Source organism: Pleurotus ostreatus, assembly GCF_014466165.1.
Source record: "Pleurotus ostreatus strain PC9 chromosome Unknown scaffold_5, whole genome shotgun sequence".
NCBI classification, from domain to species: Eukaryota; Fungi; Basidiomycota; class Agaricomycetes; order Agaricales; family Pleurotaceae; genus Pleurotus; species Pleurotus ostreatus.
Window position 1 is genome coordinate 2,743,273 of NW_023503160.1, and position 25,442 is coordinate 2,768,714.

The following is a 25,442-nucleotide window of genomic DNA, read 5'->3' on the forward strand; positions in this document are numbered from 1 at the left end:
GTAACATTTAATTATAAGCATTTGAACCCCCTTATATAGTCGCCGGAAGGGCATCGATCCGTGCTTTCATTTCCTGGAGGAACGGCCACGCCGAACACAAACTTTCAAAGCACCGCTGGCACTCCGCCGCGTTCGCGCATTCCGCCAGGAACTCCATCTCGAAAATGCCGTCGGTCGTAGGCGCGATCGCGAGGCGCTCCTTCGCCCGGCTCTCGAACTCCTTCCACCATCTCGGGGACCGGAACATCGCGTGGACCCCCCCGGTGCACAGCGCGCACTTGACGGACTCAGGGAAGTACACGATCAGCTCCCGTGCAGCGCGCGAGCGGCGGCGGTGGAGGTCCAGGAGCTGGTGGTACGAGTAGGCTGAGATATGCTTGAGGTCGTCGGATAGGGGGCAGTCCAGGACGTTCACGCGCAGCGTATACTGCGACGCGGTCTTTGCCTCAGCGTCCAGATCGAAGCGGCATGCAATGGCGAAGACGCGCACGGGCTGCGATTGGAGGAAGTGCGGGGATACCAGGAGCTTGCGCAGCGATGCGACGGGGCATTCAAATTCATATTTGAGCGCGGCGCCCAGCATCGTCGTCACCTCTTCCAAAGTGCTGATCGCGGGATCGGGGATGGGGTAGACGAATTGGAGCAGGCCTTCGATGGTGCGCTTTGGCTCCGAGACGGGGATGTGTGGCAGACTTGCGCCGGCGCTGCCTGGCTTGCCTGGGTTGTTGGGCTGCGAAAGGGAGAACATGGTGCGGAAGAAGGGCGAGGCCACTGCGAGCACGCATTTGTGAACCCGGAACTCGAAAGGCTCTGTGTCGTTTGAGACGAGGACAATGTCCGCATCCGAAGCGTTGAACTCGTAGCCGCGCAGCATCAAGGGAGGCATGCTGCCGCTGCATGCCCATGGCGACCTATATATGAACATCAGAGCCATGCATCCAGGCTGCAAATGGACTAGACATCGCTCCAAGCGATTCGCATTCCCCTGGCGCCAAAGCGGGGTCAAATCAGCACTCGCGGAGGCTATTGCCTGATATCAGGAAGTGGCCCCATCATTGTCATTGGAGTCAAACCCAAGGCCGATACCGAGCGGATTCAGCGCCCGTTTATACTATCGAAACTGTTGGTCTCCTGGTCACAATGCCAACCTTGTGCCAACCCCAAACCGTGTTCCTCTGCCCGGGGTCAAAAAGGGTCGATGTGGGCGTATTTATCAGATGGCTCCCCTGCATACCTAAACACCCAGTAGTCGTCCGGGTCCCGCAAACTGCCTTCATGACAACTTTCGATTCTGACATCCGACCACTGCCTCGCACTTCGCTTAGCGCCCACCCCAGCGTCTACATCCCAGAGATACCCATCAAGAGCCACCGTGCGCACGCCACCGAGCTCGGACACTCAGCCCCTCGACCTACACGTGTGCCCACTCAATAATGACTCTGAGAGCGAGAGCGACTGTGCGTACCAGTGGATGAATGAGCGGGATGCCCTGGGGGCCAAGTCCGAATACCACAGGACATGCAGGGCCTCAAGGTGCGGCGGCAAAGCTCGACACAATGCTTGCAGCGTGCTGGGAACAGCTGGGTATCGCACTTGAAGGCCCAGAGTGACGAGCGAGGGCAATTTCGACAGCGAAGGAGCGACTACAGTATCGATAAGAGCGTCCCTTTTCACCGTCCCCCATCTCTGCAAATATGTTCGCAACCTTAAGCTATGTTTGCCCACCAAATTCCCCCTCTTCACAAGCCGACATCTGGAATTTATTAATCTATTCAAAAATCTCTGTTCGTTGCGTCTTGGCGGTAATTCAACCCGTGCGTCGCACGCACCGCTTATGCATGTGGTATCCTTCCTGGGGATCGTGTCCTTGCTTTCTACCTCACACCTCAAGCGACTTGAATTGATCAACTGGACCGTATCTAACCCGGATGCCTCAGATCTGCTCCCCATCCTTGTTGCATGTCAGCGCACTCTTCGGGAGTTGACGCCAGAAATAATTGGCGTACGCTGTGGGCGGGGGAACCCTCGGCAAGTACACTCAGAATCCAGGCCTTCCACTCCCGTGGTCTGCCTTGACGCTCTCCGACACCTCACGCTCTCGCAGAACATGAAATCCCTCCCTACCATCGATTTCATTGAATGTCCAAAATTGGAATCCCTCAAGATGGCGAATCATGGCGACGACCCTTGGTTTATTCCAGAGTGGATCCCAGCAAGTGTTTCTCATCTCATCCTGAATGGTTTGTCTTCGACCCACCCCCATCTTTAGTCGTTGTTTCACCCCACCTTTTAGTTCTCCCAGATATTCCGCTCCCTAATCTCGGCACGACCATATGTCCTTCTGAATTAACGATCAATATGATTGACGCAGAAGTCGTCGAATACCTCGACACCATGACGTGGATACAGCAGTGCCTCGACAAACTTCCGCATCCCGGTCGTCTTCAGCAGATTACTATTTTGATTGACGGTCCATACGAGGAGCCACTGACGTGCAAGCGTAGTGATTATGAACCACTATATTGCGCCTTACAGCGACTCCACGGGCTCGGGGGCTTGAAGCGCATCAACTTCAATATCATCAATGATCGTGACGAGGTTTCCACATTCAAAGAGGTGTTTGCCGACATATTGGAGGAAATATCTGCCGAGGTTGAGGGCGCGCGGATAGACTTACGCATGCGATTTGTGTAGATCCTGCCTACAGCCGCAACCGGGATATAGGCGACGGAGAAAGGGAGAGCAAACCACACGGAGAGTAGTGGTCAAAAGTCTACAGGAATTATTGTCGCCTGCCGCTTCGACTGGAAGGAAAAGGTCGTTGAGATTAAATATTTGTTAAGAAGCTACATCGACACGGATCATTCGTAGCGATATCCATATATCCGTAATACTGCATTGATCCTGCTTTGGACTATTACGAGACCGGAATGGAATGGAGGCTCGTTAGTATGAAGTGCTCTGAAACTTTGGGACAGGGTCCAACGAGGAGCTAGGAACAGCGATCTCATTGGTTCGGCCGGGATTTCTCAGCCCGCTATTGGCTGTCTGGATGTTTGTCTTTATTTGCTCGAAAAAAAGCTCTTTCTCTTCTGATTGGCTGGAGTGAGCGCCTAACATCGCCAGACTTTTTGCGACAAGGGCGCTACAAGTAAGTGGTCATGCTCAGTAAAAAATAAAGTCTCCAATTGTCCAAAATAGATAATCTACGCACCAAATGGTCACCAGATGAAGACCAGTTCATTTTGACCCTGAGCGCGACAGACTGAATCGTCAGGTGGTGTTCAATTTGTCATTTCAGCACCAAATAAGCACGCGACCCGTACCAAGTCGAGACCAAGCAAAGTGTTTCATTGGTTCACTGAGGTGTAGTTTAGGTGGTCAGGTTCAAAGTTTCGCGCTAGCTTGACTAACACACAGTGACACCAATACACCGCTAGGCCTGGACCAGAAGTACCAAAGACAGACGTTTGGTTCACTCAATTGAGACCAAATGCGGACATTCAGTTCACCGAATATTGACTGAGGTCGCGCATGGTGTTGAAAGGGTCTTCATGTTCACACTAATCTACTACCTGGTTCGTATTTAGTGTGTTGCTTGAGTGATAATTTGGTGAAAGTAAAGCATATATTTAAACCATACTATGACCATAACAACACAAAAAGTAGCCGATGGTCATCAAATAGTCCGGAAAATGTAACTAACATATCTAGATTGAAAGGGGCATATTGATCATACAGGAAAGCCATAGCGGACAGAGTAGTGATAGGAATATAGAAACGGCAGCGCGTAGGAAAGGAGCTAGGTAGCAGGAGGGGGGGAGAACACAGGAGGTATCTGAGTGACGGGAGGCATGATACGACGGGGTTTGGGACGAGGTACAGTTGCTTTGGATTTGGACATCTGAATGGAGTAAGCTGATAAGTAACAGTGAACACGGCAGAGCTGACTGAACGTACAGCTTTGCAACTGATATCAGCAATGAGCCGGCTGCTTGTTTCGGCATCTTGACCCGCTGCGAGTTTCACAATGTACTCGATGACTGATTAATACATCAGATCAGAATGAATCGCACGCAGAGATACGACTCACATGCAGGTTTCTTCATCGCTTTCGGTGGTGTAAGCCCTAGGCCCTGGAGGATCAATTGACAATCGGGCATTGATATAGAGTCCAACTCCTGGCGAAGCTTGGCGTCAACATTAGCATTATCAATAGCCATGTCGTTATTGTCGTCATCGTCCACGATAGGGCTGGTGCCGGTGGGGCCTGAAGGCAGTAGGAGTTCAGGCTGCCCAAAAGTGCCGCTTTGGCTTAAAATGTGCCCCAGCCCATGAAGTCGAGATGGTTGGGGGGAGAGAATTGGAATCTGGGGTCGATGAGGAGGGGGGAGTGTAAGGGGACACTCCTATTTTCTCTCCTTTCCTTCATCCCATGGACTCTTACCTACATTTCCTTTGTTCCCCTTTGTTCCTTTTCGCTTCCTTTCCTTTCCACTTCCTTTCCGCCCACTCCTTTCGCATCCGAGCCACGTCCGGTGACTCCGGAGTCTTCCCGCACTCCGGACTCGCTCGGACTCGCTTCGGACACCTCGGACTCGCTCGGACTCGTCTATACTCTTCGGGGCTCGTCCGGGTTACCTCTACCCTCTTTCCCCACTTCGTTACCCTTTGCCCTTACTTCCCCAAGTCGCTGGCACGACTCCTGTGCATTTACCCTCCACTTCATTATCACATGTCTCCTCGTACCTTGTGATATCTGTTTGGACCTGTGGCTGGTGTACTGTACAGTTATCCTGCATTCCTCTCACGCTACTACAGTATATACTTCACTTCCTAGCATGGAGAATCCTTATCCTGTTCTCTTTGGATTCTCCCTCTGCTAGGTGAGCAGCTCTCTCATGTATTGTAGTTAGTCCTATTCATATCTTTGGATTCTCCCTCTGCTAGGCCCGCGCTGTCGGCCATCTTGAGGTTGCCCTTACAGCAGAACAGGATCTCCCATCCTGGCACCAGAGCCCTACGGAAAACGTCCTGCGCCACTCCAGACTCGTTCTCGACGTCTCTCCGGTTTTGCGGACATTCCGGACGCTCTCCTGCTACTCCCACCCACCTCTGAGGACCCAAGGAACTCCATCCCTCGCTCCCCTGACGACTCCGAAATGCTGGGCGCTTCCAGCCAGATCCCGCCATCCGAGCCAGTCGCTTCAGGACTGGACTCCGAGACTTTGCAGACCTTGTGGGCTCAGACGTACAAACACCAAACCCAAATCAGCTCCATCCAGGATACACTTGCCTGAATCGAAGGACTCCTCTTAACACCCCGTCCGACTACTCCAAAAACGACTCCGGACTCCGAGCTGAGGGGCACCGAAGCCTCCCAGCACGCCCCGAGTCGATCCGAAAACACCCCACGTTCCCGCTTGAAGCCCGCCCCTCCCCCGATCTTCGACGGAAACCGCAAGGATGGTCGCGCATTCTACAACGCGTGCTCCATCTACTTCCAGCTCTGTCCGGACCACTTCCCGACCGAGCAGGCCAAAATCCTCTGGTGTCTCTCCTTCTTCCAGAAGGATCGAGCTAAGGAGTACGCGGACATGGTGCTCCGGAGTCCGAAGGATCCATACTTTGCGTCCTGGGCCGCCTTCGCAACCGAGTTCCGGACTTGCTTCCTTCCGGATCGGGAACGCGAAGCCGCCATGCTAAAACTGGAGTCCACCCAGTACCACCAAGGACGTCTGTTAGGGCGACACTAGTCAAAGACTAACGTGGCTCCTACAAGAATACTAAAACAAAGGAATAGACGAAGTAGCTTAGTTGACTTAGTTCTCACTATTACTAGTGGAAATCCCAAGAGAACGAGCTAGCGTTCTAGGGCCTGTTATTGGTACTTAAATACTAAAATACATGCGTAACCCTCATGTACTACTACATGCCTACTGCAACCGTCTTTCCATGGAACGCGCACCGATTCCATGAGGGTGCTTGGTAATGTACTGCAGACATGTGTTATGCGTGAGGATCTTACTAAGGTACCGTAATGTGAATTAGTAATAGGCGCGTCCTGCGCGTTTAGATAAGATATCGAAAAAGATAGTGTTCGGAACAGACCGGACCATAACAACGTCGGACCTTCCAGGAGTACCTCGACGAGTTCCGGGACCTTGTAGACCAGTCCGGATACACCGAGGGCTCCAACATCACGATGAAGTTCCGTCGTGGATTGGACTCCATCATCCAGAGCCACGTTGCCGAGTCCGCAGACTGTCCGGACGAGGATGACTTCGAGGAATGGTACAAGGCAGCACAGCGGGTTGCTGACAACCGTGCTGCTAACCAATCCTTCCACTTTGGCGTGCACTCCGGAAACTCCGGACACTCCGGATCCCTCGTCCAACCAGCAGCCAGCTCTGGAGTCGCTCGGACTCCTGCGGGTGTGCTCCCCACGCCTCGGACTCAGCTCCCACCTTTGCAACCCCGTTTCCAACCTCCGCCTCCTCCAAAGGCTCTCTCACCCGGTGTCCCAATGGATGTCGACCACACCCGCTCCCGACCTGCCACCTCACAGCTCTGCTACCGATGCGGCAAGCCCGGTCACATGTCTCGCGAGTGCCCACTCCGGTACGACATCCGGTTCATGACCACCGAGGAGCGGATGTCCGCCATTGAAGATCTCTTGACTGCGGCCGATGTTGTAGAAAGTACGGGGACTTTGGAAGGAATAGACGATGAGGGAACAGCCCCGGTTGAGGAATCGGACACGGCGGATTTTGTCCGGACCAACGAGTGATCAGTGCGACCTCGTTGGTAAATAACCGATTTGCTTGTCTTAGTGTAGACAAAATAGACGATTCCAATCACTCCGATGATTCGTCCGACGTTAAGCAAGCAACTCCGGTTACAATCCGCACACTCCGAAGGTTTCGCCTGCAGTGGGAACGGCGGCTACCCAGTAGCTATAAGATCTCTGCGCTGCCCGGCAAGCTTTCGCTAGATATACCCGTTGAAGTGCAGAGCACGGATACACAACACAGATGCACCCTGCAGGCCCTGGTGGACTGCGGAGCCACCGGAGTCTTCATGCATCCGCGCTTTGCTGATGCCCATGGTTTCACCCGACGCAAGCTGTCCGCTCCGATTCCGGTCTTCAACGTTGACGGATCACCAAATGAGAACAGATCTATCTCCGAAGTTGTGGACCTTGTACTCCGGTTCAAGGATCACACGGAACGGATGCTTTTCGCAGTCACTAACATCGGACGGCAGGACATCATCCTCGGATACACCTGGCTTCGGAAGCACAACCCCGAGATTGACTGGCAGACAAAGGAGGTGACCATGAGCCGCTGTCCGTCTGGATGCGACACCTGTCGGAAGGAGTTCCGCTATGACAAGCTGACCCGACGCAAGGAGTCTGTGCGACTCCGGGAGTGTCGTACGGGTCCGATGCCAAGGGTCGAGGAACTGCACTCGGACGATCTCCCAGAGCTTCAGGACTGCGAGGATGATGATGAGGATGACAATGCTACAACTCCGGACGACTCCGGACTTGAGAGGGGTGACCGTATCTTCGTGGCTATTCCTCCTCCGACTCCGGAGTACCTTCGGAGTCTTCAAGAAGAACATATCCGGGCTTCGGAGACAGTCTCGCAGCGCCTTGCATTGGCTTTCCAGCGCAACAAACCCCACGATCCTCGGAACAGCGCAGTCCCGGACTTCCTCCAGGAATTCGAGGACGTCTTCGCAAAGGAGTCCTTTGATGAACTGCCCATGCCGCGTCCGTGGGACCATGCCATTGAGCTACTGGATGGAGCGGAACCGACCTCTACCAAGTGCTACCCGCTGTCCCCGGCGGAGCAGAAACAGCTGGATGAATTCCTGGAAGAAAATCTCCGGACTGACCGGATCCACCCCAGCAAGTCGCCCATGGCTGCCCCAGTGTTCTTTGTTAAGAAGAAGGACGGATCGCTCCGCTTGGTCCAGGACTACCGGAAGCTCAACAACATGACGGTCAAGAATCGGTACCCACTTCCGCTCATCTCGGACTTGGTGGATAAACTCCGGAACGCTCGCTACTTCTCCAAGCTTGACGTCCGGTGGGGTTTCAACAATGTCCGGATCAAGGAGGGTGACGAGTGGAAGGCCGCATTTCGGACTACGCGCGGACTCTTCGAACCGTTGGTAATGTTCTTCGGACTGACGAATAGCCCATCCACCTTCCAGACCATGATGAACGACCTCTTCCGGGAGCTCATTACGGAAGGTGTGGTCATCATCTATCTGGATGACATTCTGATCTACACCAAGACGCGCGAAGAGCATCGCCGGGTCCTCAGGCGTGTCCTAGAGATCCTCCAGCGGAACAAGCTCTTCCTCCGAGCGGACAAGTGTGATTTCGAGCAGACCAAGGTGGAGTATCTCGGAGTCGTCATCTCCGAGGGTAAGATCGAGATGGACCCCGTGAAGGTCTCCGGAGTTGCGGACTGGCCGACCCCTCAGACTCGGACTGAACTCCAATCCTTCCTTGGGTTCATCAACTTCTACCGCCGCTTCATCAAGGACTACTCGCATATCGCCCGGCCTCTCTTTGACCTCACTTGCGCGAAGGAATGGCAGTGGAACGACTCCGCTCAATCCGCATTTCTTCGGATCAAAGAGCTGATCACTTCGGAACCTGTTCTTGTCTTTCCAAAGGAGGATCAGCCATACCGGGTTGAAGCGGACTCGTCGGACTACGCTATGGGTGCAGTCTTGTCGCAACTGGATCCGGATGATGGTAAATGGCATCCTGTCGCATTCTACTCTAAAAGTCTACAGGCTGCGGAGCGGAACTACGAAATACATGACAAGGAGATGCTTTCAATCATCCGGGCGCTTGAAGAATGGCGGCACTACCTTGAAGGCGCAGAGACTCCGTTCGAGATCTGGACGGACCACAAGAACCTGGAGTACTTCATCAAGGCCCAGAAGCTCAACCGCCGTCAAGCCCGCTGGTCGCTATACCTCTCCCGCTTCGACTTCACTCTCCAGCATCGTCCGGGTCGGACTATGGGTAAACCGGACGCTCTCTCGCGACGCTCAGATCATTCGGATGGTAAGGATGACAACAAGGATGTAGTGATGCTCAAGCCTTCCTACTTTGCTGTCCGTGCCACGGGTGTCACTCTTGAAGGGGAGGAGAAGGATATCCTCACGGCTATCCGGACTGGAGTGCGAGATGCGAAGTTTGAAGACGCAGTGGCAAAGGCGGCAGAGGAGCTGAAGAAGACCCAGGGCAGTCGCAAGACAGTCCGGAGCGCGGAATGGTCTCAATCGGACGGACTCCTGATGTTCTGGGGTAAGATCTACGTTCTGGACTCACCGGACTTGCGTCGGACCATTGTAGCCCAGCACCATGACACTAAGGTCGCAGGACACGCTGGCAGATGGAAGACCCTAGAGCTCGTTTCACGCAGCTACTGGTGGCCCAACATGTCCCGGTACGTCGGATCCTACACCCGCCATTGCGACCTCTGTCTCCGGACGAAGGCCCAAAGGCATCCGCCCATGGGTGAACTCCATCCGCTCCCCATTCCGGATGAACGCTGGGATCGCCTGAGTGTTGACTTCATCGTCGAGCTTCCGGAGTCCGATGGGTTTGATGCTGTCATGAACGTGGTCGACTCCGTAAGCAAACGCACCCACTTCATTCCGACTCACACCACAGTGTCTGCCCTCGGATCCGCAAACTTGTACCTGCAGAACGTCTGGAAGCTGCACGGACTCCCTCGGTCCGTTGTGTCCGACCGGGGTCCACAATTCGTCGCAGAGTTCACCCGAGAAGTCTACCGGATGCTCGGAATCAAGCTGGCTGCCTCCACTGCGTACCACCCTCAGTCCGACGGACAAACGGAACGGACTAACCAGGAACTCGAGTCCTATCTCCGGATCTTCGTTGGAGAGCGCCAGGACGACTGGGCTCGCCTCCTACCTATGGCGGAGTTTGCGTACAACAACCGGGTCCATGCGTCCACTCAGCAGTCACCTTTCCTCCTAGATACTGGCCGACATCCTCGCCTTGGGTTCGAACCTCATCAGCCACCGTCTCGGATGGAGTCCGCAAACAAGTTTGTACACCGGATGAAGTCCGCAGTCGACGAAGCTCAGTCTGCATTGGTCAAGGCTCAGGATGACATGAAGCGCTACTACGATCAGCGTCGGACCCCTGCTCCAGAGTACCAACCGGGTGACAAGGTTTGGCTGGACTCGTCGGACATCAACCTTGCCCGACCCTCCCGGAAACTCGGACACGCACGACTCGGTCCTTACAAGGTTGTCCGGAAGGTTGGCAAGGCAGTGTACCGACTCCAGCTCCCTCCGGGCTTATCCCGCCTCCACCCTGTCTTCCCCGTGGTCAAACTCTTTCCCTTCGTCCCGGACCCCATTCCAGGTAGACACCCTGTTGCTCCACCCCCTCCACAGCTTGTTGATGGAGAAGAAGAGCATGAGGTAGAAGAGGTCCGGAATAGCAGACGGTTTGGTCGGGTCCTGAAGTATCTGGTACGCTGGCGAGGCTATGGCATCGAGCATGACTCCTGGGAGCCCGCGAGCAACCTCCAGCATGCTGCCCAGAAGGTCAAGGACTTCCATGATCGTCATCCGGACGCAGTACACTCGCTCCGGACGAGTCTGACGAGTCCGACGACCCCTGCACCGCTCTGGATGACTCCTACAGCACTGGACCAGTCCTGGGAGCGTTGGCGCAGTCGGAAGGCTCCGGGCTCTGTGCAGTTGTACTTCGACATCTTCTCGCAGCAGTCCGGAGTTTCGGGGTTGGTGAATTTGTGGCGCAGCAGGCAGGAATCTTCGCGTCGGGTCGCCGCAACTGTAAGGGCAACCTCAAGATAGCCGCACAGTGCAAGCCTAGCAGAGGGAGAATCCAAAGAGATGAATAAGACTAACTGCAATACATGAGAGAGCTGCTCACCTAGCAGAGGGAGAATCCAAAGAGAACAGGATAAGGGTTCTCCATGCTAGGAAGCGAAGTATATACTGTAGTAGCGTGAGAGGAATGCAGGATAACTGTACAGTACACCAGCCACAAATCCGAATGAATATCACAAGGTACAAGGAAACATGTGATAATGAAGTGGAGGGTAAGTGCACAGGAGTCGTGCCAGCGACTTGGGGAAGTAAGGGCGAAGGGTAACGAAGTGGGGAAAGAGGGTAGAGGTAACCCGGACGAGCCCCGAAGAGTATAGACGAGTCCGAGCGAGTCCGGAGTGCGGGAAGACTCCGGAGTCACCGGACGTGGCTCGGATGCGAAAGGAGTGGGTGGAAAGGAAGTGGAAAGGAAAGGGAGCAAAAAGGAACGAAGGGGAATGAAGGGAACGTAGGTAAGAGTCCATGGAATGAAGGAAAGGAGAGAAAATAGGAGTGTCCCCTTACATTCTCCCTCTGCTAGGCCCGCGCTGTCGGCCATCTTGAGGTTGCCCTTACACCAACCGTAGGTTGGGCGATGAGGCCCAATTTGCAATGCAGCACTTAGAACAGCTTGAGAGAGAGTAATTAGTGTGGGGATGGCCTACAATAGTTACCAACATCCCTTATGCAGTGCAAGATGCCACAAAACAAGGTATGAAGCACCAAAGTTCAGATAGTTGCAATTTGGAATTCTGAACATGACCCAAATACATGTGGCCCAAGTGTTGAGTATGCCCCAGTCTTCAACGGTCTCGTACATGCCGTGCTCCTAGCATCGGCCCTCAAGCCCAAGTCTATGACTTTTAATACACCGTGGTCGGGCGACGTCGACTTATCGACGACTCCCACGGTCATTGATTGACTCGTCAGTTCCATTTACTCAGCGGCGCTCTCGAAATATCATGAATCCTATTCGACTTCGCGTTTTCACTTGAACTCGGATGCTGCACCAATTCTGCATCGCTCGGCCATTGTTTCGGTGGACTCCTTTTTGTACCGCGAGCATCCCAGCGCGCCAGTTTCGCCCCGTCCACTGCCTACCCGCTTGGCGGTCGTTTGCTTCGAAAACAGCACCGCGCTCGGGGGATGCTCTCTCCAAAGCCCATGTCCCCATAAAACCCCTCGTAGGCGCGGTAGATTACGAAGGACCACTATCCAACACATTCCGACGACTCAAAATATTCTCCGTTGCCTCATTGACCCTCTCGACCACCCTCGCACCGTTCATTTTTGTCATCGAATCCACACTGCCTACAATCGCTCGTGGGGCCTTGGTTTGCGCAGCATTGGGAACGAGCGGCATATCGACTGCGCTTGTTTCGTGGTGTGGTCGCCCGTATGTCACGACGCTCAGCCGCTTAACGCCCTCGGAGAACAACGGCGTAGAGGGACTCGAAATGACTACATTGACGCTCACGCTCCGTCCGCGCATCACCCGGGTGAGTCCATTACACACACAACACACTCAGTATATGACGGGCAACCATTCAAATATTCAAGGTCTACGATACGGAATTCCTGGCAGAGACCGATCGGCCGTTCGCGAAATGGGAGCTGCGGGAGCTGATAGGTTATGTCAAGGACAAAATGGACCGCGCCATACCCGTGCAAGGGCAAGAAGAAACCGTTGCTGAGACTTTCGACAAGGCGGGGAACGTGATCGGTCGGTGGATCGTCCAGTGGAAGCATAATACGGAAGACGGACGAGATTATGTGAGTGGGGAATGTCGCGCGGTGGGGAAGGTTGAACGGTGCGTAGTCCCCAGTTGCTATCTGGCATTGTTACCTATTCTGTCCAGGTACTTCAACGTCCACGAGGAACTGCTACATTGATTATACTATAATAGTGCATTCAGCGATCCATTGGTTGGAATCGCGTGTAATATTGCTTTGTCTGAGCCTCCATCATCTCCTGCGTTGATTCCGAAAGGTCCTCCACGAAGCATCCTAGCCTAACTTGAGACAAACAGTACCCATCTTTATGAGATACTTACCTGGCGAACCAGCAAAGAGAGACAACGCCGGCACGACTGTGTTCGGCGGTATTATCGTATTGTCTGCGATCTTAGCACAATCCTTGATGATAGTGAACTTCCCCTACGCACTCGCATCGTGAGGAGTGTGTCTGTGAGAGAGAAAATGCGACACGAGACATACAATAACGCAGTTCTTCCCGATCTCAACATGACTGCCAATCGTCGCCGCCTCCACGACGCTCCCCGCGCCGATATGCACATGGTCCCCGATCTTCATCGGGTAGTAGTTGAACGTGTTCTTATACGTCTTGTACGGCGGTCTGCGCACTACCACTCTCAGAACAATCCATGAACGACATAGACCGACTATACGCGTACCTCATCACGCAACCTTCGCCTACGAGGCAGTAGCGGCCGAGAGAGATGACGACGGCATGGCCAGGCCCCGTGCGCCTGAGGTCGCCGCGAATGATTGCACCCGTGGAGATGATGGTCTTCCCACCGAGGATGATGTTCTGGGGACCTGCGATGGTGGCGCGACGAGACACTTTGTTGCCGGTGTCCTGATCTGAGGAGGTGAGAGGTTAATGGAAACGACGACGCGGCAAAGGACGTACAGTTTCTATGAACTCAGCTTTCGAGTAGTATATGGGAGCCTCCATATGGTCAGCAACAGAAGTGCAATTGCCACTAATTTGCGCACTTCGTGTGCAACGTGACTTGTTGACACAGACTCTGTCGAGAAAATGGCAAGCTCCTCAAAAACTCAATGAATAGAACAATCTTAGCGAGGAGCATGTGTGCATAAGCAAAACACTTTGGTCTTCATATTGATGATGCAGAATTACAAACGAGCGACGTGCAGTCAACATAACAGGAATGATCCAAAGCATAAACTGAGTGGGGGGATTGCAAAATAACTATAGACTCTATGATAGCTAGTAAGATAAATGATGTGTACTTTTACGTCTGAATGGTATGCTGAGTAGGAGGGTAATCGCTGAGGCCGTGACGAGGAAGGTGCGTGAAGGGGGCGTGAATGCGAAGGGGATACGCGCAAGAGAGACAACAAGAAAGGAAAGACGGTTAGTCCTTCTTCTCTTCCTTCTTCTCCGATGACTCTGAGGTAGACTGCTCAGAGGCGTTGTTCTCAGCGTTACGCTTCTCGTAGACCTTCTGGAAGAGGCCGAGCGATGCCTGCTGCGTCTCGTTGATCTTCTCACGGATGCTCTCGGCGGTGACGGAGGAGTCAGCAGCTTGGCCTTTAACTGCGATCTCACGAAGCTCGGCGACAAGCTTGGTAACCTTCTCCTTCTCGGTAGCATCGAGTTGGTCCTTGAACTCGTTCATGGCTGCAACAAGTGTTAGCTACAAGCTCATTCGCTTAAGCAATGTTGCTTACCCTTCTCGGTATCAGCGCAGACCGAGTCAGCTTTGTTGGCTTCCTCGATGAGAGCGCGGCGCTCCTTGTCGGTCTCGGCGTACTGTTCGGCGTCAGAAACCATCTTCTCGATGTCCTTGTCGCTAAGCCCGGAAGATGAAGCAATGGTCATGGATTGATCCTTGTTGGTAGCCTTGTCCTTTGCAGAAACGTTGACGATACCATCTACACACGCTATTAGAACGATGCAAGAGTGGGAAGCGTTGACACGTACCAGCATCAATGTCGAAGGTGATCTCAATCTGAGGGACACCCTTGGGAGCGGGTGGGATCCCGACGAGGTTGAAGTTGCCAAGAAGCTTGTTGTCACGGACCAATTCACGTTCGCCCTGGTAGATCTTAACTTCGATGGCAGTTTGGCCGTCAGCAGCAGTCGAGAAAACTTGCGACTTCTTAGTGGGGATGGTAGTGTTGCGGCTGATCAACTTGGTCATGATACCACCGAGCGTCTCGATACCTGCAGGACAGACGAGCATTAGTGTGAGGGGAACTTGGAGAGCAAAAGTACGAACCGAGAGACAAAGGAGTGACATCAAGGAGAAGAATGTCAGTGACATTGCCGGCAAGGACACCGCCTTGGATGGAAGCACCAATAGCGACGGCCTCATCGGGGTTAACACCCTTTGAAGGATCGCGACCGAAGATAGACTTGACGGTCTCTCCAACACGTGGCATACGAGTCATGCCGCCAACAAGGATGACTTCATTGATCTCACTGGGCTTAACACCAGCGTCGGACAAAGCCTTCTTGCACGGGTCAACGGTGCGTTGAATGAGGGGAGCGACGAGCGACTCGAATTGCGAACGCATGAGCTTGGTGTTGATGTGCTTGGGTCCGGATGCATCGGCAGTTATGAATGGCAAGTTGATCTCTGTCTGTGACGTCGATGACAACTCGATCTTGGCCTTCTCGGCAGCCTCACGGATACGCTGGATAGCCATGCGGTCTCCGGCGAGGTCAATGCCTGACTCCTTCTTGAACTCGTTCAAGAGATGGTTCACAAGCACGATGTCGAAATCTTCGCCACCCAAATGCGTGTCACCATTGGTCGACTTCACTTCGAACACACCCTTTTGCATCTCCAGGATTGAAATATCAAAAGTTCCTCCTCCAAGATCGTAGACGGCAATGACGGATGAATCAGCGCGGTCAAGACCGTAAGCCAGAGCGGCCGCAGTCGGCTCATTGATGACGCGCAGAACGTCCAACCCAGCAATTTGACCGGCATCCTTCGTCGCTTGACGCTGAGCATCGTTGAAGTAAGCGGGGACAGTGACAACAGCGTGGCTATTGTGTGGGATGAGCATGAGAAGGCAACAAACTCCGCGGTCCACTCACTTGACTTTTTTGTTCAAGAACTGCTCGGCGGTTTCACGCATCTTCACCAGGACCATTGACGAGAGCTCTTCTGCCGACTACAGTTTGAAAGTTAGAAAAGGCATTTGCGGAAATTTTCGGACATGTACGTACAAACTGTTGACGTTTATCACCGTTGTCGACTTCCACAGCTGGCCTTCCGTCTGGCTTCTCCACGATTTTGAATGGCCTATGAAACTATGAGATTGAGGATAGCGAAAAAGTCTGATGCGCCTACCAATGCTTGGCATCCTCCTGGACCTCCTTATCCCGGAATTGTCGTCCAATCAACCGCTTGAATGCAAAAACGGTGTTGGCAGAGTTGACAACGGCCTGTCTCTTTGCAGGCAGACCGACTAGTCTCTCTCCGTGCTTCGTGAAAGCAACAACGGACGGTGTTGTACGTGCACCTTCCGCGTTCTCGATCACCCTCGACGTCTTACCCTCCATGACGGAGACACACGAGTTTGTTGTACCCAAGTCAATACCCACGACGGGGCCTACAAAGATATTTGTTAGTACCGAAAAACATTTGGGAATTGAACGTCGCGACAACCCACCATTGACTTTCGTGTTCATATGGCGCGCAATGGCGGAACGGGGAAGGTTCTAAAAGTGCGGTGAGTTCAGGTATTGACTGCGACACTAATGTGTTGCACGTACGGCATAGTTGCCAGAGCGAGAGACAGCGGTACGGAGAGCACGACCTGCAGCGAACATAGTGGTAGGAGTGGAAGGAATGGTAGCTTCAAATTTTTTGCGGACGCGTTTGTAATACCTTGCCGCGGAATCTCCCGAATTTTCTCGATCGTGGAAACCCATTCACGTGAGGGCAACGACCGTAGTGAGACAGGGGTCGCATCCCGGCATACCGTTGTTGAGCGCTGTTCGCGCCGATGAACTCCAGTTTGAAAGGGACCATATAGGAAGAGGATTGAGGCACAACCGTGAAAAGAGAATCTACGACGAAGATTCAGGATATCGAATTCAATTCTACAGCATCGTCAGAATGGCCACGCGAGTGCCCGTATTTTCATGTGCCCACGCATTTGAGCGGAACCTCCTCCAATTCCGTCTCAGTCATATTGCATTGCGGGGTACGTCGACGACCGTATGGCCATTTCATGCGGGGGACGCCTGTCCCTGCGTCAGGCGGTATGGGAATGGAGATTTGTCGACTGCGACCACGTTATGCTCTTTTACTCCATGACCGCCGGTATTCCGTATATATAGGACCTCCTCAACCACTTTGATGTTTCCGATTTTCCACTTCCCGGGCCCCGAAACAGCACTTTTGCTGCCCTAAGCGCACAGTTTCATCACGAAACAGCGCTAGCGTTATACTACACGCCGTGGCCAGGTGTATATATAACCAGACGCGCCGTTGCTGTGGCATGATAAGAAGTTTTATCCCTTCCTTCGTACCACCATGCCAATCAACACTCTCACTACCCAGGCCGGGTTGAAAATAGGCCCAATCGTCTTCGAGACGTTGGTCAAGCATTATTTCGACCGAGTGAAGAAAGATCTCCGGGACGGGAAGACGACGCAGCTGAGACAGGAGGAGTTATTGTACGACCAAGCATTCACGATTATCAAGGTGAGTATCAGCGTCGCTCCTGTCACCGAACGCACCTGAAACTGTGGTGAAGGCGTTCCTCGAAGCATCAACATAGTACGTCTGTTGCACACGACCTCCTGAAATATACTTAGCCTAAGAACTTTGATTCAGTCACACAGTCGAAGAAGTTCAAGGTGATTGATATTCCGTTCATCACTTCTCCTATTGCCAATGCACCACCATAGACTTCTCCAATACGCGTATACCATCCCCGCCATGGGTGCGAGTGGTTCGGCTTTTGGTGCCCCTGTCATGCTGCGAGGACGCCGCAAGCTACTTGATTCAAGTATTCGGAGGTGAAGCCATGGCTCGCAGAGTTGTTGGCGGCATCAAATGGTGGCAAGTGCGCGGCAGCAACGGGTACATTCTATTCTACATCAGCGATGTGACTGGCCTCTGACACTATAGCGCAGCGTGGACGGGCAGTGGATTGCGGCGAAGAAAGATTGGCGTGAAGCGAAGCGTAAGCACAAGATGCAAGAAGCAACGGCGAAGGGCCCTTCTGGTACTCCTGAGGCCTCCCCGAACGCCCAAGACCAAGGTCACTATGAGGAGGAGATGGACGAAATGCGGTGTATTCTCTATCTTCACGGAGGTGCGCACTACGTTACAACAGTGTGACGACCAATCCCTGAACCCTAAGTAGGTGGATACTACTTCGGGAGCGTGGACCAAGAACGGTATGCCCGATGTATCAACCTCGAAGCGCCGAAATTGATTCTTGTCACTTCAGGTACAGCATACAGCGATATGCAAGGAAGATAAATGGAAGAGTGTTTGGTATGTATGCACGCGACTACTGTGACATCGCTCTACGCTAATAACCGGTTCAGCCATCAACTACAGACTAGCACCTCAGTATCCATTTCCTTGTGCCCTGCAAGATGCACTGGCAGCTTGTGTGTATCTTTATATTCAAAATTACCTTGTATTCACCATGTGCTGTAGACCTCTATCTTATTCGACCACCCCCGGACGCGGCGCATCGCCCTGTAAAACCAAGTCACATCGTTATCTCAGGAGACTCAGCAGGCGGCGGTCTTTCCCTTGCACTCCTTCAAGTTATTCGAGACACAGATCTACCCATGCCAGCGGGTGGAGTCCTCATTTCTCCGTGGTGTGACCTCACCCACTCTTTCCCCAGCATCCATATGAATACAGCAACGGTTTGCATCTTACTCCACCTCTAATGATCCTCGCAAGCTCAACCCCTCGTTCTAGGATGTTATACCCACATACGGCCTGTCTCTACAGAAACCGAGTTCATTATGGCCTCCTCCATCTGATGAGATGACGACCCGAGTCCATGCATCCCTCCGTTCGCGACTCAAACAAGCGCTTCACCTCAGTGTCGACCATCCCGTCGCCCCTAATGTTCCTCGTTCACGAAGGAACTCCAACGCTTCGTCGATTCTACCTGTCGATATCGGATCAACGACCTGCGTCCCACAATTCGATTCTCCGGATTGTCAGAAAATCAGCATTGCCACGGAAAGTGGGGAGACGCTAACTATCGACCAGCAAGTTCACCTGTATACGGAGAATCATCTGATCGTGCACCCGCTTGTCAGCCCGGCACTATCATATCTCGGTGGTCTCCCACCGTTGTTGGTCATTGCGAGTGAGAAAGAGGTCCTCCGAGATGAGATAATTTATACGTGTGTCTTCCCATGTATCACCAGGCGTCTTGTTGTTGACTCGTTTTCAGTGCGCACAAGGCAGCCTACCCGTCTAGATTCTCAGTAAGGCCTGAATCGCGGGCTTTGTACCCTCCCTTGAATGGAATTGAAGCAAAGTACCCACCCACCCAAGTTCACCTACAGGTATATGATGGTGAGTCAAACAAGCAGTAGTTACATAAATTGTGCCTTAATATTCGTTAGATGCTGCTCATGTCCTTCCCGTGCTCTTTTCGTTCACAACTCCCGGGAAGTTCTGTTTCCGCGCCATGGCCGCCTTCTGTAAACATGTCACCGGGATGTCGCCCACCTTGCCGGAAAGCCCCATGTCATCGCCCGCCATGCCGTCCTTCTTACCTCGCCGTCAAAGCTATCGGCGCTCGCAGAAAAGGTCGACGACGACCGACTCTATCACACCCCGTTCGCCTCCTTTGACTGAAACCATCCATGAGAATGGGAATTCACTAACGCCGGCGGCTGGGGAGAGAACCAAGAACCCGTCTCTGCGGCGTTCTCTCTCAGCTGGCGTCACGAGGATATCGTCAGTTATCCGGCGAAAACCGCGCTCGCGATCTTCGTCGTTCCACCAAGGCGACTCGCCCTTGCCCACGCATAGTGAGATGCCGAGTACGATTCCCTCATCTGATTCCAGCCTTGCTCTGGAGGGTTCGTCATCTGGGAGCCGCTCAGCTGGGGACAGCAGCGTGTACAAGAACACCATTGTAAGTCGTACATAGGCCTGTTCCCCATGCAGCTGCTCACCTTCCCTATCTGCAGAATTCAACAGTCTGGAAAGACACGATCATACGTGAACGTGTGTCGACACAAGGCATTATACGCCCGTTGGAGCCAGAATCCGAACTCGACGCATTCAAAGTTCCCCAAGACATCGTTGGTTCCCTCTCTGAACTTGCCATCCGGCGTTATCTCGACGGCAAAGCTAAATTCGATCATAAATTCGCGCATGCGGCTAAATCTGTGGAGAAGGAGCGCCACCGCCAGCTCGAACGTGCAAAGAAGGATCCCATGTTTAATATGAAGATGTTTCAAAATGGAACGCTGGCCCGACCACAGAATAATGGAGGACCTGCGTCTGACAAGGATAGGAAGGGAATCAAGGACGGTCTGTTGGCCACCTCAGGAACATGGGCATGGGCATGGGTCTTTGATGCACATGAAAGGCCACCACCCAGCAGCATCGTTTCTCGGCGCGATACGCAGGAAGCAAGGCGGCTTGCCAGGTTCGCGGAAGCACCTCTTAGTGGCGACTCCGAGAAAACGATGAGCGCCAACAACTTATGGTCCGTTCTGTCGAATACATTGACGGCCTCCCGAGAGAAACGCCACCCCACGCCATCTCCAGAGGTTGCTCGCCACTCGAAGTTCTCTGTGTTTAGCGTTCCATCGTGGAAGAGGACGATTCGCGGGAGACCTGAGCACAGTGAACATGAACATTGACAGTATCGATGCACTGGGATTTAGAGGCTTATCATTATTGTGCTTTCGACAGTTTTATAGCAGATTATCGTTGGATATCTGTCTAGAATACAGAATGTTTGGGACTTGCTAATCTTATCGTTGGAAACCTTCGTGATGATTTGTCTTACACTGGGCTTCCTCCCTTCTCTCTACGGTTATACCCTCCATTCATTGCTGGTCCCGACGTGCTCCCTGTTGTTGCGGGTTTTTGATCGTTGTTCGTGTTCAACGAATTTCTGGGTCCCTGACCTTCTGCTTCATGCCGCTCAATCTGCTGCCCGGAGACTGCAGCTTTCGCTCTAACAACAGGGTCGTCTGGGGAGTGGTGTGGGTTATCGGTATCTTGGTTCGGGTTGAGTAGCCAGTATTGATGGCTATACGGGGGTTAGATTTAGAGTGCTTTGATATAGAAGGGAAGTAAACGTACTGGACGAGCAGGCTGTAAATGCCGGCGGCAAGCAGCGATCCCAGGGTCGGGCCGAGCCAATACTGCACCATGAGAGTGGTTAGACATTGGCCTATGGAGCGAAAGAGAAAGGGCCCACAATCCAATGATGTCCATCGGGGAATCCTGTCACTGCGGCGACTCCAAAGGAGCGTGCCGTGTTCATCGACGCGCCGGTATAGAAGACAGCAAACAAATGACCAACGAAGAGTGTGAGCCCAACGCCAACCTGAGCGCAGATGCATAGTTAGTTTGAAGATACTGAGAGCATTCCTAAGGATTCTGGCTCACAGGAGCAAAGGGCGTGGCTACGTGCTTTTCCGCAGCCAACATTAAGACTGATAGGACCAACGCGGCTGTGATGAACATCTCGATGAAAACGCCTTGTGCAAGGGATGTTTGGGCGGACAGCCTCGTACTGAAAAGGATATATCAGTAAAAATAAAAGCTCATGATCATTAGTGACGTACTTGGAAGCAAGAGGCATTCCTGTCAGGCCTCTCACGAGGCCAGCGGCAGCAATACCACCAACTATCTGAGCAATGACATAGAGTACGAATCTCACAGGCCCTATGACGCCAGTGAGCAGCAACCCAAGGCTGACATTAGGGTTAAACAATCCTCCGGTGATCCGGTAGAAGAGCCACGCAGAGACGAGGAGACTGAGTCCCATCGACATCGCAATGTACATCAACATCAGGATCGACGGTGGGCTGTCGGGCGATGGATGTCCTAACGCTGCCGCGCCAGCCTGGATGCCTCCGAGACCGAGAAGCAGGAATGTCGTCGTCCCCAAGAACTCCAAGAGTGCTGCCTTGCAGTCCATAACAAAGGATCCCGGCTTGTTGCCCGGTTGGAATCTTCGCATCTTTTACTGTCGAGGTGATGAGGAGTTGTGGTGGGGAGGCCATTGTCGTGGCCAGCATCCCTTTTATCCACCATGATGTTGTTCTTCGCAGTGACAGCCTACGTCGTCCGAGTGGTGTTTCTGCCAACAGGCAAGGAGAAGGCTCCAACAGCGGAGTCTCGTATCAGAACTCCATTTCCCTGCTTCTGCCCGTAAGACACTCATTCACATACAACACACAAACACGCGTTGGAGTCTTGGTGAGAACTCCGCCAAACCTTCGATGGATGCGCGTTCAACAGGCTCCTCAATTAAGCTCGCAACTTCGAACAAATAAAGGCAAACTTTCGCCTGTGGTTGGATGCCGATTAACTTATGTCCGAAGCTCCGGCTACTGATAACAACCGGATGTTCAGTTAAGACGTGAAGCGCCCGGAAACTGGGACCTCTCATTATCCGCCATGGCGAACGATGCACCGAAGAAGATTGGCGGCGAGTATGGGGACGTCAGAGCCAACATTGACGAGGCAAAACTGAACGCCTACCTCCTCAAGAATATTTCTATCATGAAAGGGCCTATTGATGTCAAGCAGTTCAAGGTGCGCGCCATTGTCCTTCTAGGAGAAGGTCCAGAACTGATATCTCTGTATATTTTAGTTCGGTCAAGTGAGTTTCAATGATATTATCAGCAACCCGCGCTGAAACGGCACTTAAGTCAAATCCGACGTACTTCCTGACGGACGCGACGTAGGTTCCATGCGCCCACATTAGATCCACAGCGTTAACAGCACTCCCAGTAAAGCAAAATACGTGCTCCGTAAGAAGCCCGACGGGGGTCTCATCTCGAAAACGGCGCACCAAATTGAACGTGAATTCAAGATGCTGAGCGCGTTGCACAAGTATAACACTAATCCATCGACCCCTGAATCGAAGAAAGTGCCTATACCCGAGCCCATCTTACTCTGTGAAGATAGCTCCATCATAGGGACCCCTTTCTACGTAATGGAATTCTTGGAAGGTCGCATTTTCACCGACCCGAGGATGCCTGAGGTCTCCCCGGAAACGCGTCGGGAATGGTATGTAACAATCCTCGGTTAACCTTCTATCGTATACTGAGCTGGATTCTTGATTCAGCTGGCTTGCCGCCGTTCGTGCTCTGGCCAACCTCAGCTCGCTGGACCCGCTGAAGATCGGTCTCGAAACCTTTGGCCCCCTCACAGCTTATTTCGCCCGTCAAATCAAGTCTATATCTCGTGTCTCGAGCGCCCAAGCAGCCGTAGTCGACATTGAATCGAACAAAACAGTCGGCGATATCCCCGCTTTCAATGAGCTCATCTCTTGGTATCAAACCAACGTACCAGACGAGAGTCGATTCGGCATACGGATAGTACATGGAGATTACAAACTGGACAACATGATCTTCCATCCCACGGAAAACCGTGTCATCGGCATTCTTGACTGGGAATTATGCACGCTGGGTAACCCGGTATGGAACACTCGTTCTCTAATTCTCATCAAATGTTTACGCCGCCCCATAGTTGGCTGATCTTGCGAATATGACCTCTCCTTGGTCAATCGACGAGAAGGATGTCACCGATGGCGGCAACGCTCTTATGGTCGCTTTTAAGAACAGTAAAGGCGTTGTCCCCATTGCTTTGGAGGATATTGAGACAGAGTACTGCCGCCTTATGAACCTAGATTACCCCATCCCAGAGATGGCTTTCGTTCGTAGCTGGATGTTGTTCAGGGTAAGAATCACTACTCTAACCGTTTAGTTGGCCACTGATCGCTCTGTCGTTCAGTTGGCTGTGATCTCTCAAGGGATTGCTGCTCGTTATGCCCGTCGGCAAGCTAGCTCAGCCACAGCCTACATCTCTGTTCGAACCTTCCCCGTCATCGGAAAGCTCGCCCGGAAAGTGCTGGAAGACTCAGGTCACAGTATCGTGCAGTCAAAGGCTAAGCTGTAGGATGAACCTTCGAAAAATAGGGAGTTCGAGGAAGAAGGAATACATTATTCGTAGCAAGTTTGGCTTCAGCACTATATTACTTAACGTATGTGCACTCTGTTTATACACCGTCATCGTCAGTTGTATGTAGAACACAGCGGAACTCGTGAGTAGTCCAGTGAGGGTGCCCCCCCCCCCAACAGGTCGTACACGCTCGCCACAAAGATTAGGCCGCACTCCAGAAGATATCGATCAACCGCAACAGCGAAAGGTCGAGAGTCGAGGCCGAAGGTTAATGCCCAGCAGATGCAGCGTCTCCGCTCAAGGGGGCCTGCTTGTCGGAAGTTGACGATCTTGAGCTTAACTCTTCTGTGGAGTGGTATATCTACACGCTCGAATTAGCAAGACAGCCTACGTTTACGGGAGTGGACCTACCTGTCGCCAGTTCTTGCACGTATGAACAATCGCGGGTCCAGGCGCCTGTGCTTCTTGGTAGGAGGGGATCTGAGTGGAGTTTGGAGGCAATGGTTCGAGCGTAAGGTCTGCAGAGCAAAGGATAGCTTGTCGAAGGTAATGAAAGCAATGCTCTGCATGCTTATAATCGTCGGCCTCCCCTATCAAAGTCCTTCTAATGGAGTTCAGGCAACGGAGCTACGGTAAAGTGGTTAGATACGCGTTATCGTGACGAGCTTCGACGCTAACCTGGTGCCACATTGATACATCGTATGGAGTGCCGTTATCCCCCATGAAGACGATCCCGCCGCCTGCTGGTAGGAGACTGTTCCACTCCACTGACGAATTATGGGCGTTCAAGCCGAAATAGCGGGGGTCATCATGAAACGCCATGTTGACCAGTGGAACATCATCGAGGAGTTCACGAGGGTGGTCTCCGCCTGCGTATGCTGAATCAAATTGCGTCAAGATCATTCACGATACACGATATAAACTGAGAAATACTCACTATAAGATTTCTCCGGGTAAAAGATGACATAGAAGTGTACAAAGACGGCTAGGAAGTTCACTGCTGCAGCCGATATAATGGTTATGGCGAGTGGTGAAAGTGAGGGGGATTGGGCGTGCCACAACATCTTTCGAAAGAAAGAGGTGCGCGTGCCGTCGGTGACGTGTGGAGTAGCTGAAGAATTGTGCGCTCTTCGCGATTCTTGTCGCATAGTTTGTTACTTCGTATAGTATAGTGGCACGAAGTGGTTGTCGAGGAGTTGCTGGCGCAACGACCTCATTCGCGGCAGAGATGACATTTGGCATTTTCTTGCTAGCGTTTCGACCGCCGAGGGGTCATTTAGGTTGAATCCCAGCGTTCTTGAATTTCTGATGTTTAGGAAGTTTACAGACAGCTTGACTTTGGGATGGGAGTGACTGTGGGAATCTAGTCCGACATACGACCCTGCAATGCCGAGCGCTAGTTTAGAAGTTCACTAGTGCGACGATGATTCTTCAGTGACCTGGCGCGGCAACCTCATCTTCTGTTGTAGGCTTCTACTGTCAATCATAGCCTTGATTGGACAGCACACGCTTGTCCTCGTAATTCACAATAGAAACCATCTCAAAGCGCCTCTGAATATTGTCCCGCCATCTTGATTACATCGCGCAAGGTGCACTGTAAAGTGTATGGATGCTGTCCGTCTAGTTCCATTGAATAACCGGTAACCGCCCCGCCCCGCTGATCAT

The 25,442-nt window shown here is 52.7% G+C and overlaps 10 protein-coding genes across 10 annotated transcripts; 4 read left to right on the plus strand and 6 right to left on the minus strand.

Moving 5' to 3' along the window:
- Nucleotides 1-31: 31 nt before the first annotated feature.
- PC9H_008016 (uncharacterized protein) lies at nucleotides 32-874 on the minus strand (the record flags this gene model as incomplete). The annotated part of the gene is made up of 1 exon (XM_036777536.1): nucleotides 32-874. The coding sequence occupies one exon, from the start codon at nucleotides 872-874 to the stop codon at nucleotides 32-34; it is 843 nt and encodes a 280-aa protein (XP_036631156.1).
- A 960-nt stretch (nucleotides 875-1,834) lies between these two features.
- Nucleotides 1,835-2,694, plus strand: PC9H_008017 (uncharacterized protein; the record flags this gene model as incomplete). Its single annotated transcript, XM_036777537.1, has 2 exons — nucleotides 1,835-2,240; nucleotides 2,294-2,694. 2 exons carry the CDS (start codon nucleotides 1,835-1,837, stop codon nucleotides 2,692-2,694), a joined length of 807 nt encoding a protein of 268 aa, XP_036631157.1.
- A 1,108-nt stretch (nucleotides 2,695-3,802) lies between these two features.
- PC9H_008018 (uncharacterized protein) lies at nucleotides 3,803-4,223 on the minus strand (the record flags this gene model as incomplete). The annotated part of the gene is made up of 3 exons (XM_036777538.1): nucleotides 3,803-3,904; nucleotides 3,961-4,043; nucleotides 4,094-4,223. 3 exons carry the CDS (start codon nucleotides 4,221-4,223, stop codon nucleotides 3,803-3,805), a joined length of 315 nt encoding a protein of 104 aa, XP_036631158.1.
- Nucleotides 4,224-11,903: 7,680 nt separating this feature from the next.
- On the plus strand, nucleotides 11,904-12,795 carry PC9H_008019 (uncharacterized protein; the record flags this gene model as incomplete). The annotated part of the gene is made up of 3 exons (XM_036777539.1): nucleotides 11,904-12,401; nucleotides 12,463-12,713; nucleotides 12,762-12,795. 3 exons carry the CDS (start codon nucleotides 11,904-11,906, stop codon nucleotides 12,793-12,795), a joined length of 783 nt encoding a protein of 260 aa, XP_036631159.1.
- Nucleotides 12,796-12,814: 19 nt separating this feature from the next.
- On the minus strand, nucleotides 12,815-13,600 carry PC9H_008020 (uncharacterized protein; the record flags this gene model as incomplete). Its single annotated transcript, XM_036777540.1, has 5 exons — nucleotides 12,815-12,909; nucleotides 12,957-13,059; nucleotides 13,120-13,258; nucleotides 13,317-13,501; nucleotides 13,556-13,600. The coding sequence occupies 5 exons, from the start codon at nucleotides 13,598-13,600 to the stop codon at nucleotides 12,815-12,817; spliced, it is 567 nt and encodes a 188-aa protein (XP_036631160.1).
- Nucleotides 13,601-14,024: 424 nt separating this feature from the next.
- On the minus strand, nucleotides 14,025-16,456 carry HSP70_3 (70-kilodalton heat shock protein; the record flags this gene model as incomplete). Its single annotated transcript, XM_036777541.1, has 9 exons — nucleotides 14,025-14,290; nucleotides 14,341-14,544; nucleotides 14,594-14,836; nucleotides 14,892-15,667; nucleotides 15,719-15,795; nucleotides 15,851-15,926; nucleotides 15,975-16,236; nucleotides 16,297-16,345; nucleotides 16,400-16,456. The coding sequence occupies 9 exons, from the start codon at nucleotides 16,454-16,456 to the stop codon at nucleotides 14,025-14,027; spliced, it is 2,010 nt and encodes a 669-aa protein (XP_036631161.1).
- A 709-nt stretch (nucleotides 16,457-17,165) lies between these two features.
- Nucleotides 17,166-20,494, plus strand: PC9H_008022 (uncharacterized protein; the record flags this gene model as incomplete). Its single annotated transcript, XM_036777542.1, has 13 exons — nucleotides 17,166-17,336; nucleotides 17,389-17,411; nucleotides 17,469-17,491; nucleotides 17,543-17,717; nucleotides 17,771-17,952; nucleotides 18,001-18,037; nucleotides 18,091-18,137; nucleotides 18,191-18,256; nucleotides 18,306-18,523; nucleotides 18,579-19,015; nucleotides 19,066-19,190; nucleotides 19,241-19,758; nucleotides 19,814-20,494. The coding sequence occupies 13 exons, from the start codon at nucleotides 17,166-17,168 to the stop codon at nucleotides 20,492-20,494; spliced, it is 2,703 nt and encodes a 900-aa protein (XP_036631162.1).
- A 145-nt stretch (nucleotides 20,495-20,639) lies between these two features.
- Nucleotides 20,640-21,828, minus strand: PC9H_008023 (uncharacterized protein; the record flags this gene model as incomplete). Its single annotated transcript, XM_036777543.1, has 5 exons — nucleotides 20,640-20,889; nucleotides 20,943-21,004; nucleotides 21,061-21,189; nucleotides 21,252-21,378; nucleotides 21,431-21,828. The coding sequence occupies 5 exons, from the start codon at nucleotides 21,826-21,828 to the stop codon at nucleotides 20,640-20,642; spliced, it is 966 nt and encodes a 321-aa protein (XP_036631163.1).
- A 440-nt stretch (nucleotides 21,829-22,268) lies between these two features.
- PC9H_008024 (uncharacterized protein) lies at nucleotides 22,269-23,774 on the plus strand (the record flags this gene model as incomplete). The annotated part of the gene is made up of 7 exons (XM_036777544.1): nucleotides 22,269-22,406; nucleotides 22,465-22,473; nucleotides 22,523-22,554; nucleotides 22,605-22,883; nucleotides 22,942-23,293; nucleotides 23,346-23,555; nucleotides 23,610-23,774. The coding sequence occupies 7 exons, from the start codon at nucleotides 22,269-22,271 to the stop codon at nucleotides 23,772-23,774; spliced, it is 1,185 nt and encodes a 394-aa protein (XP_036631164.1).
- A 271-nt stretch (nucleotides 23,775-24,045) lies between these two features.
- PC9H_008025 (uncharacterized protein) lies at nucleotides 24,046-24,841 on the minus strand (the record flags this gene model as incomplete). The annotated part of the gene is made up of 4 exons (XM_036777545.1): nucleotides 24,046-24,138; nucleotides 24,189-24,404; nucleotides 24,456-24,655; nucleotides 24,715-24,841. The coding sequence occupies 4 exons, from the start codon at nucleotides 24,839-24,841 to the stop codon at nucleotides 24,046-24,048; spliced, it is 636 nt and encodes a 211-aa protein (XP_036631165.1).
- Between the last annotated feature and the right edge of the window lie 601 nt (nucleotides 24,842-25,442).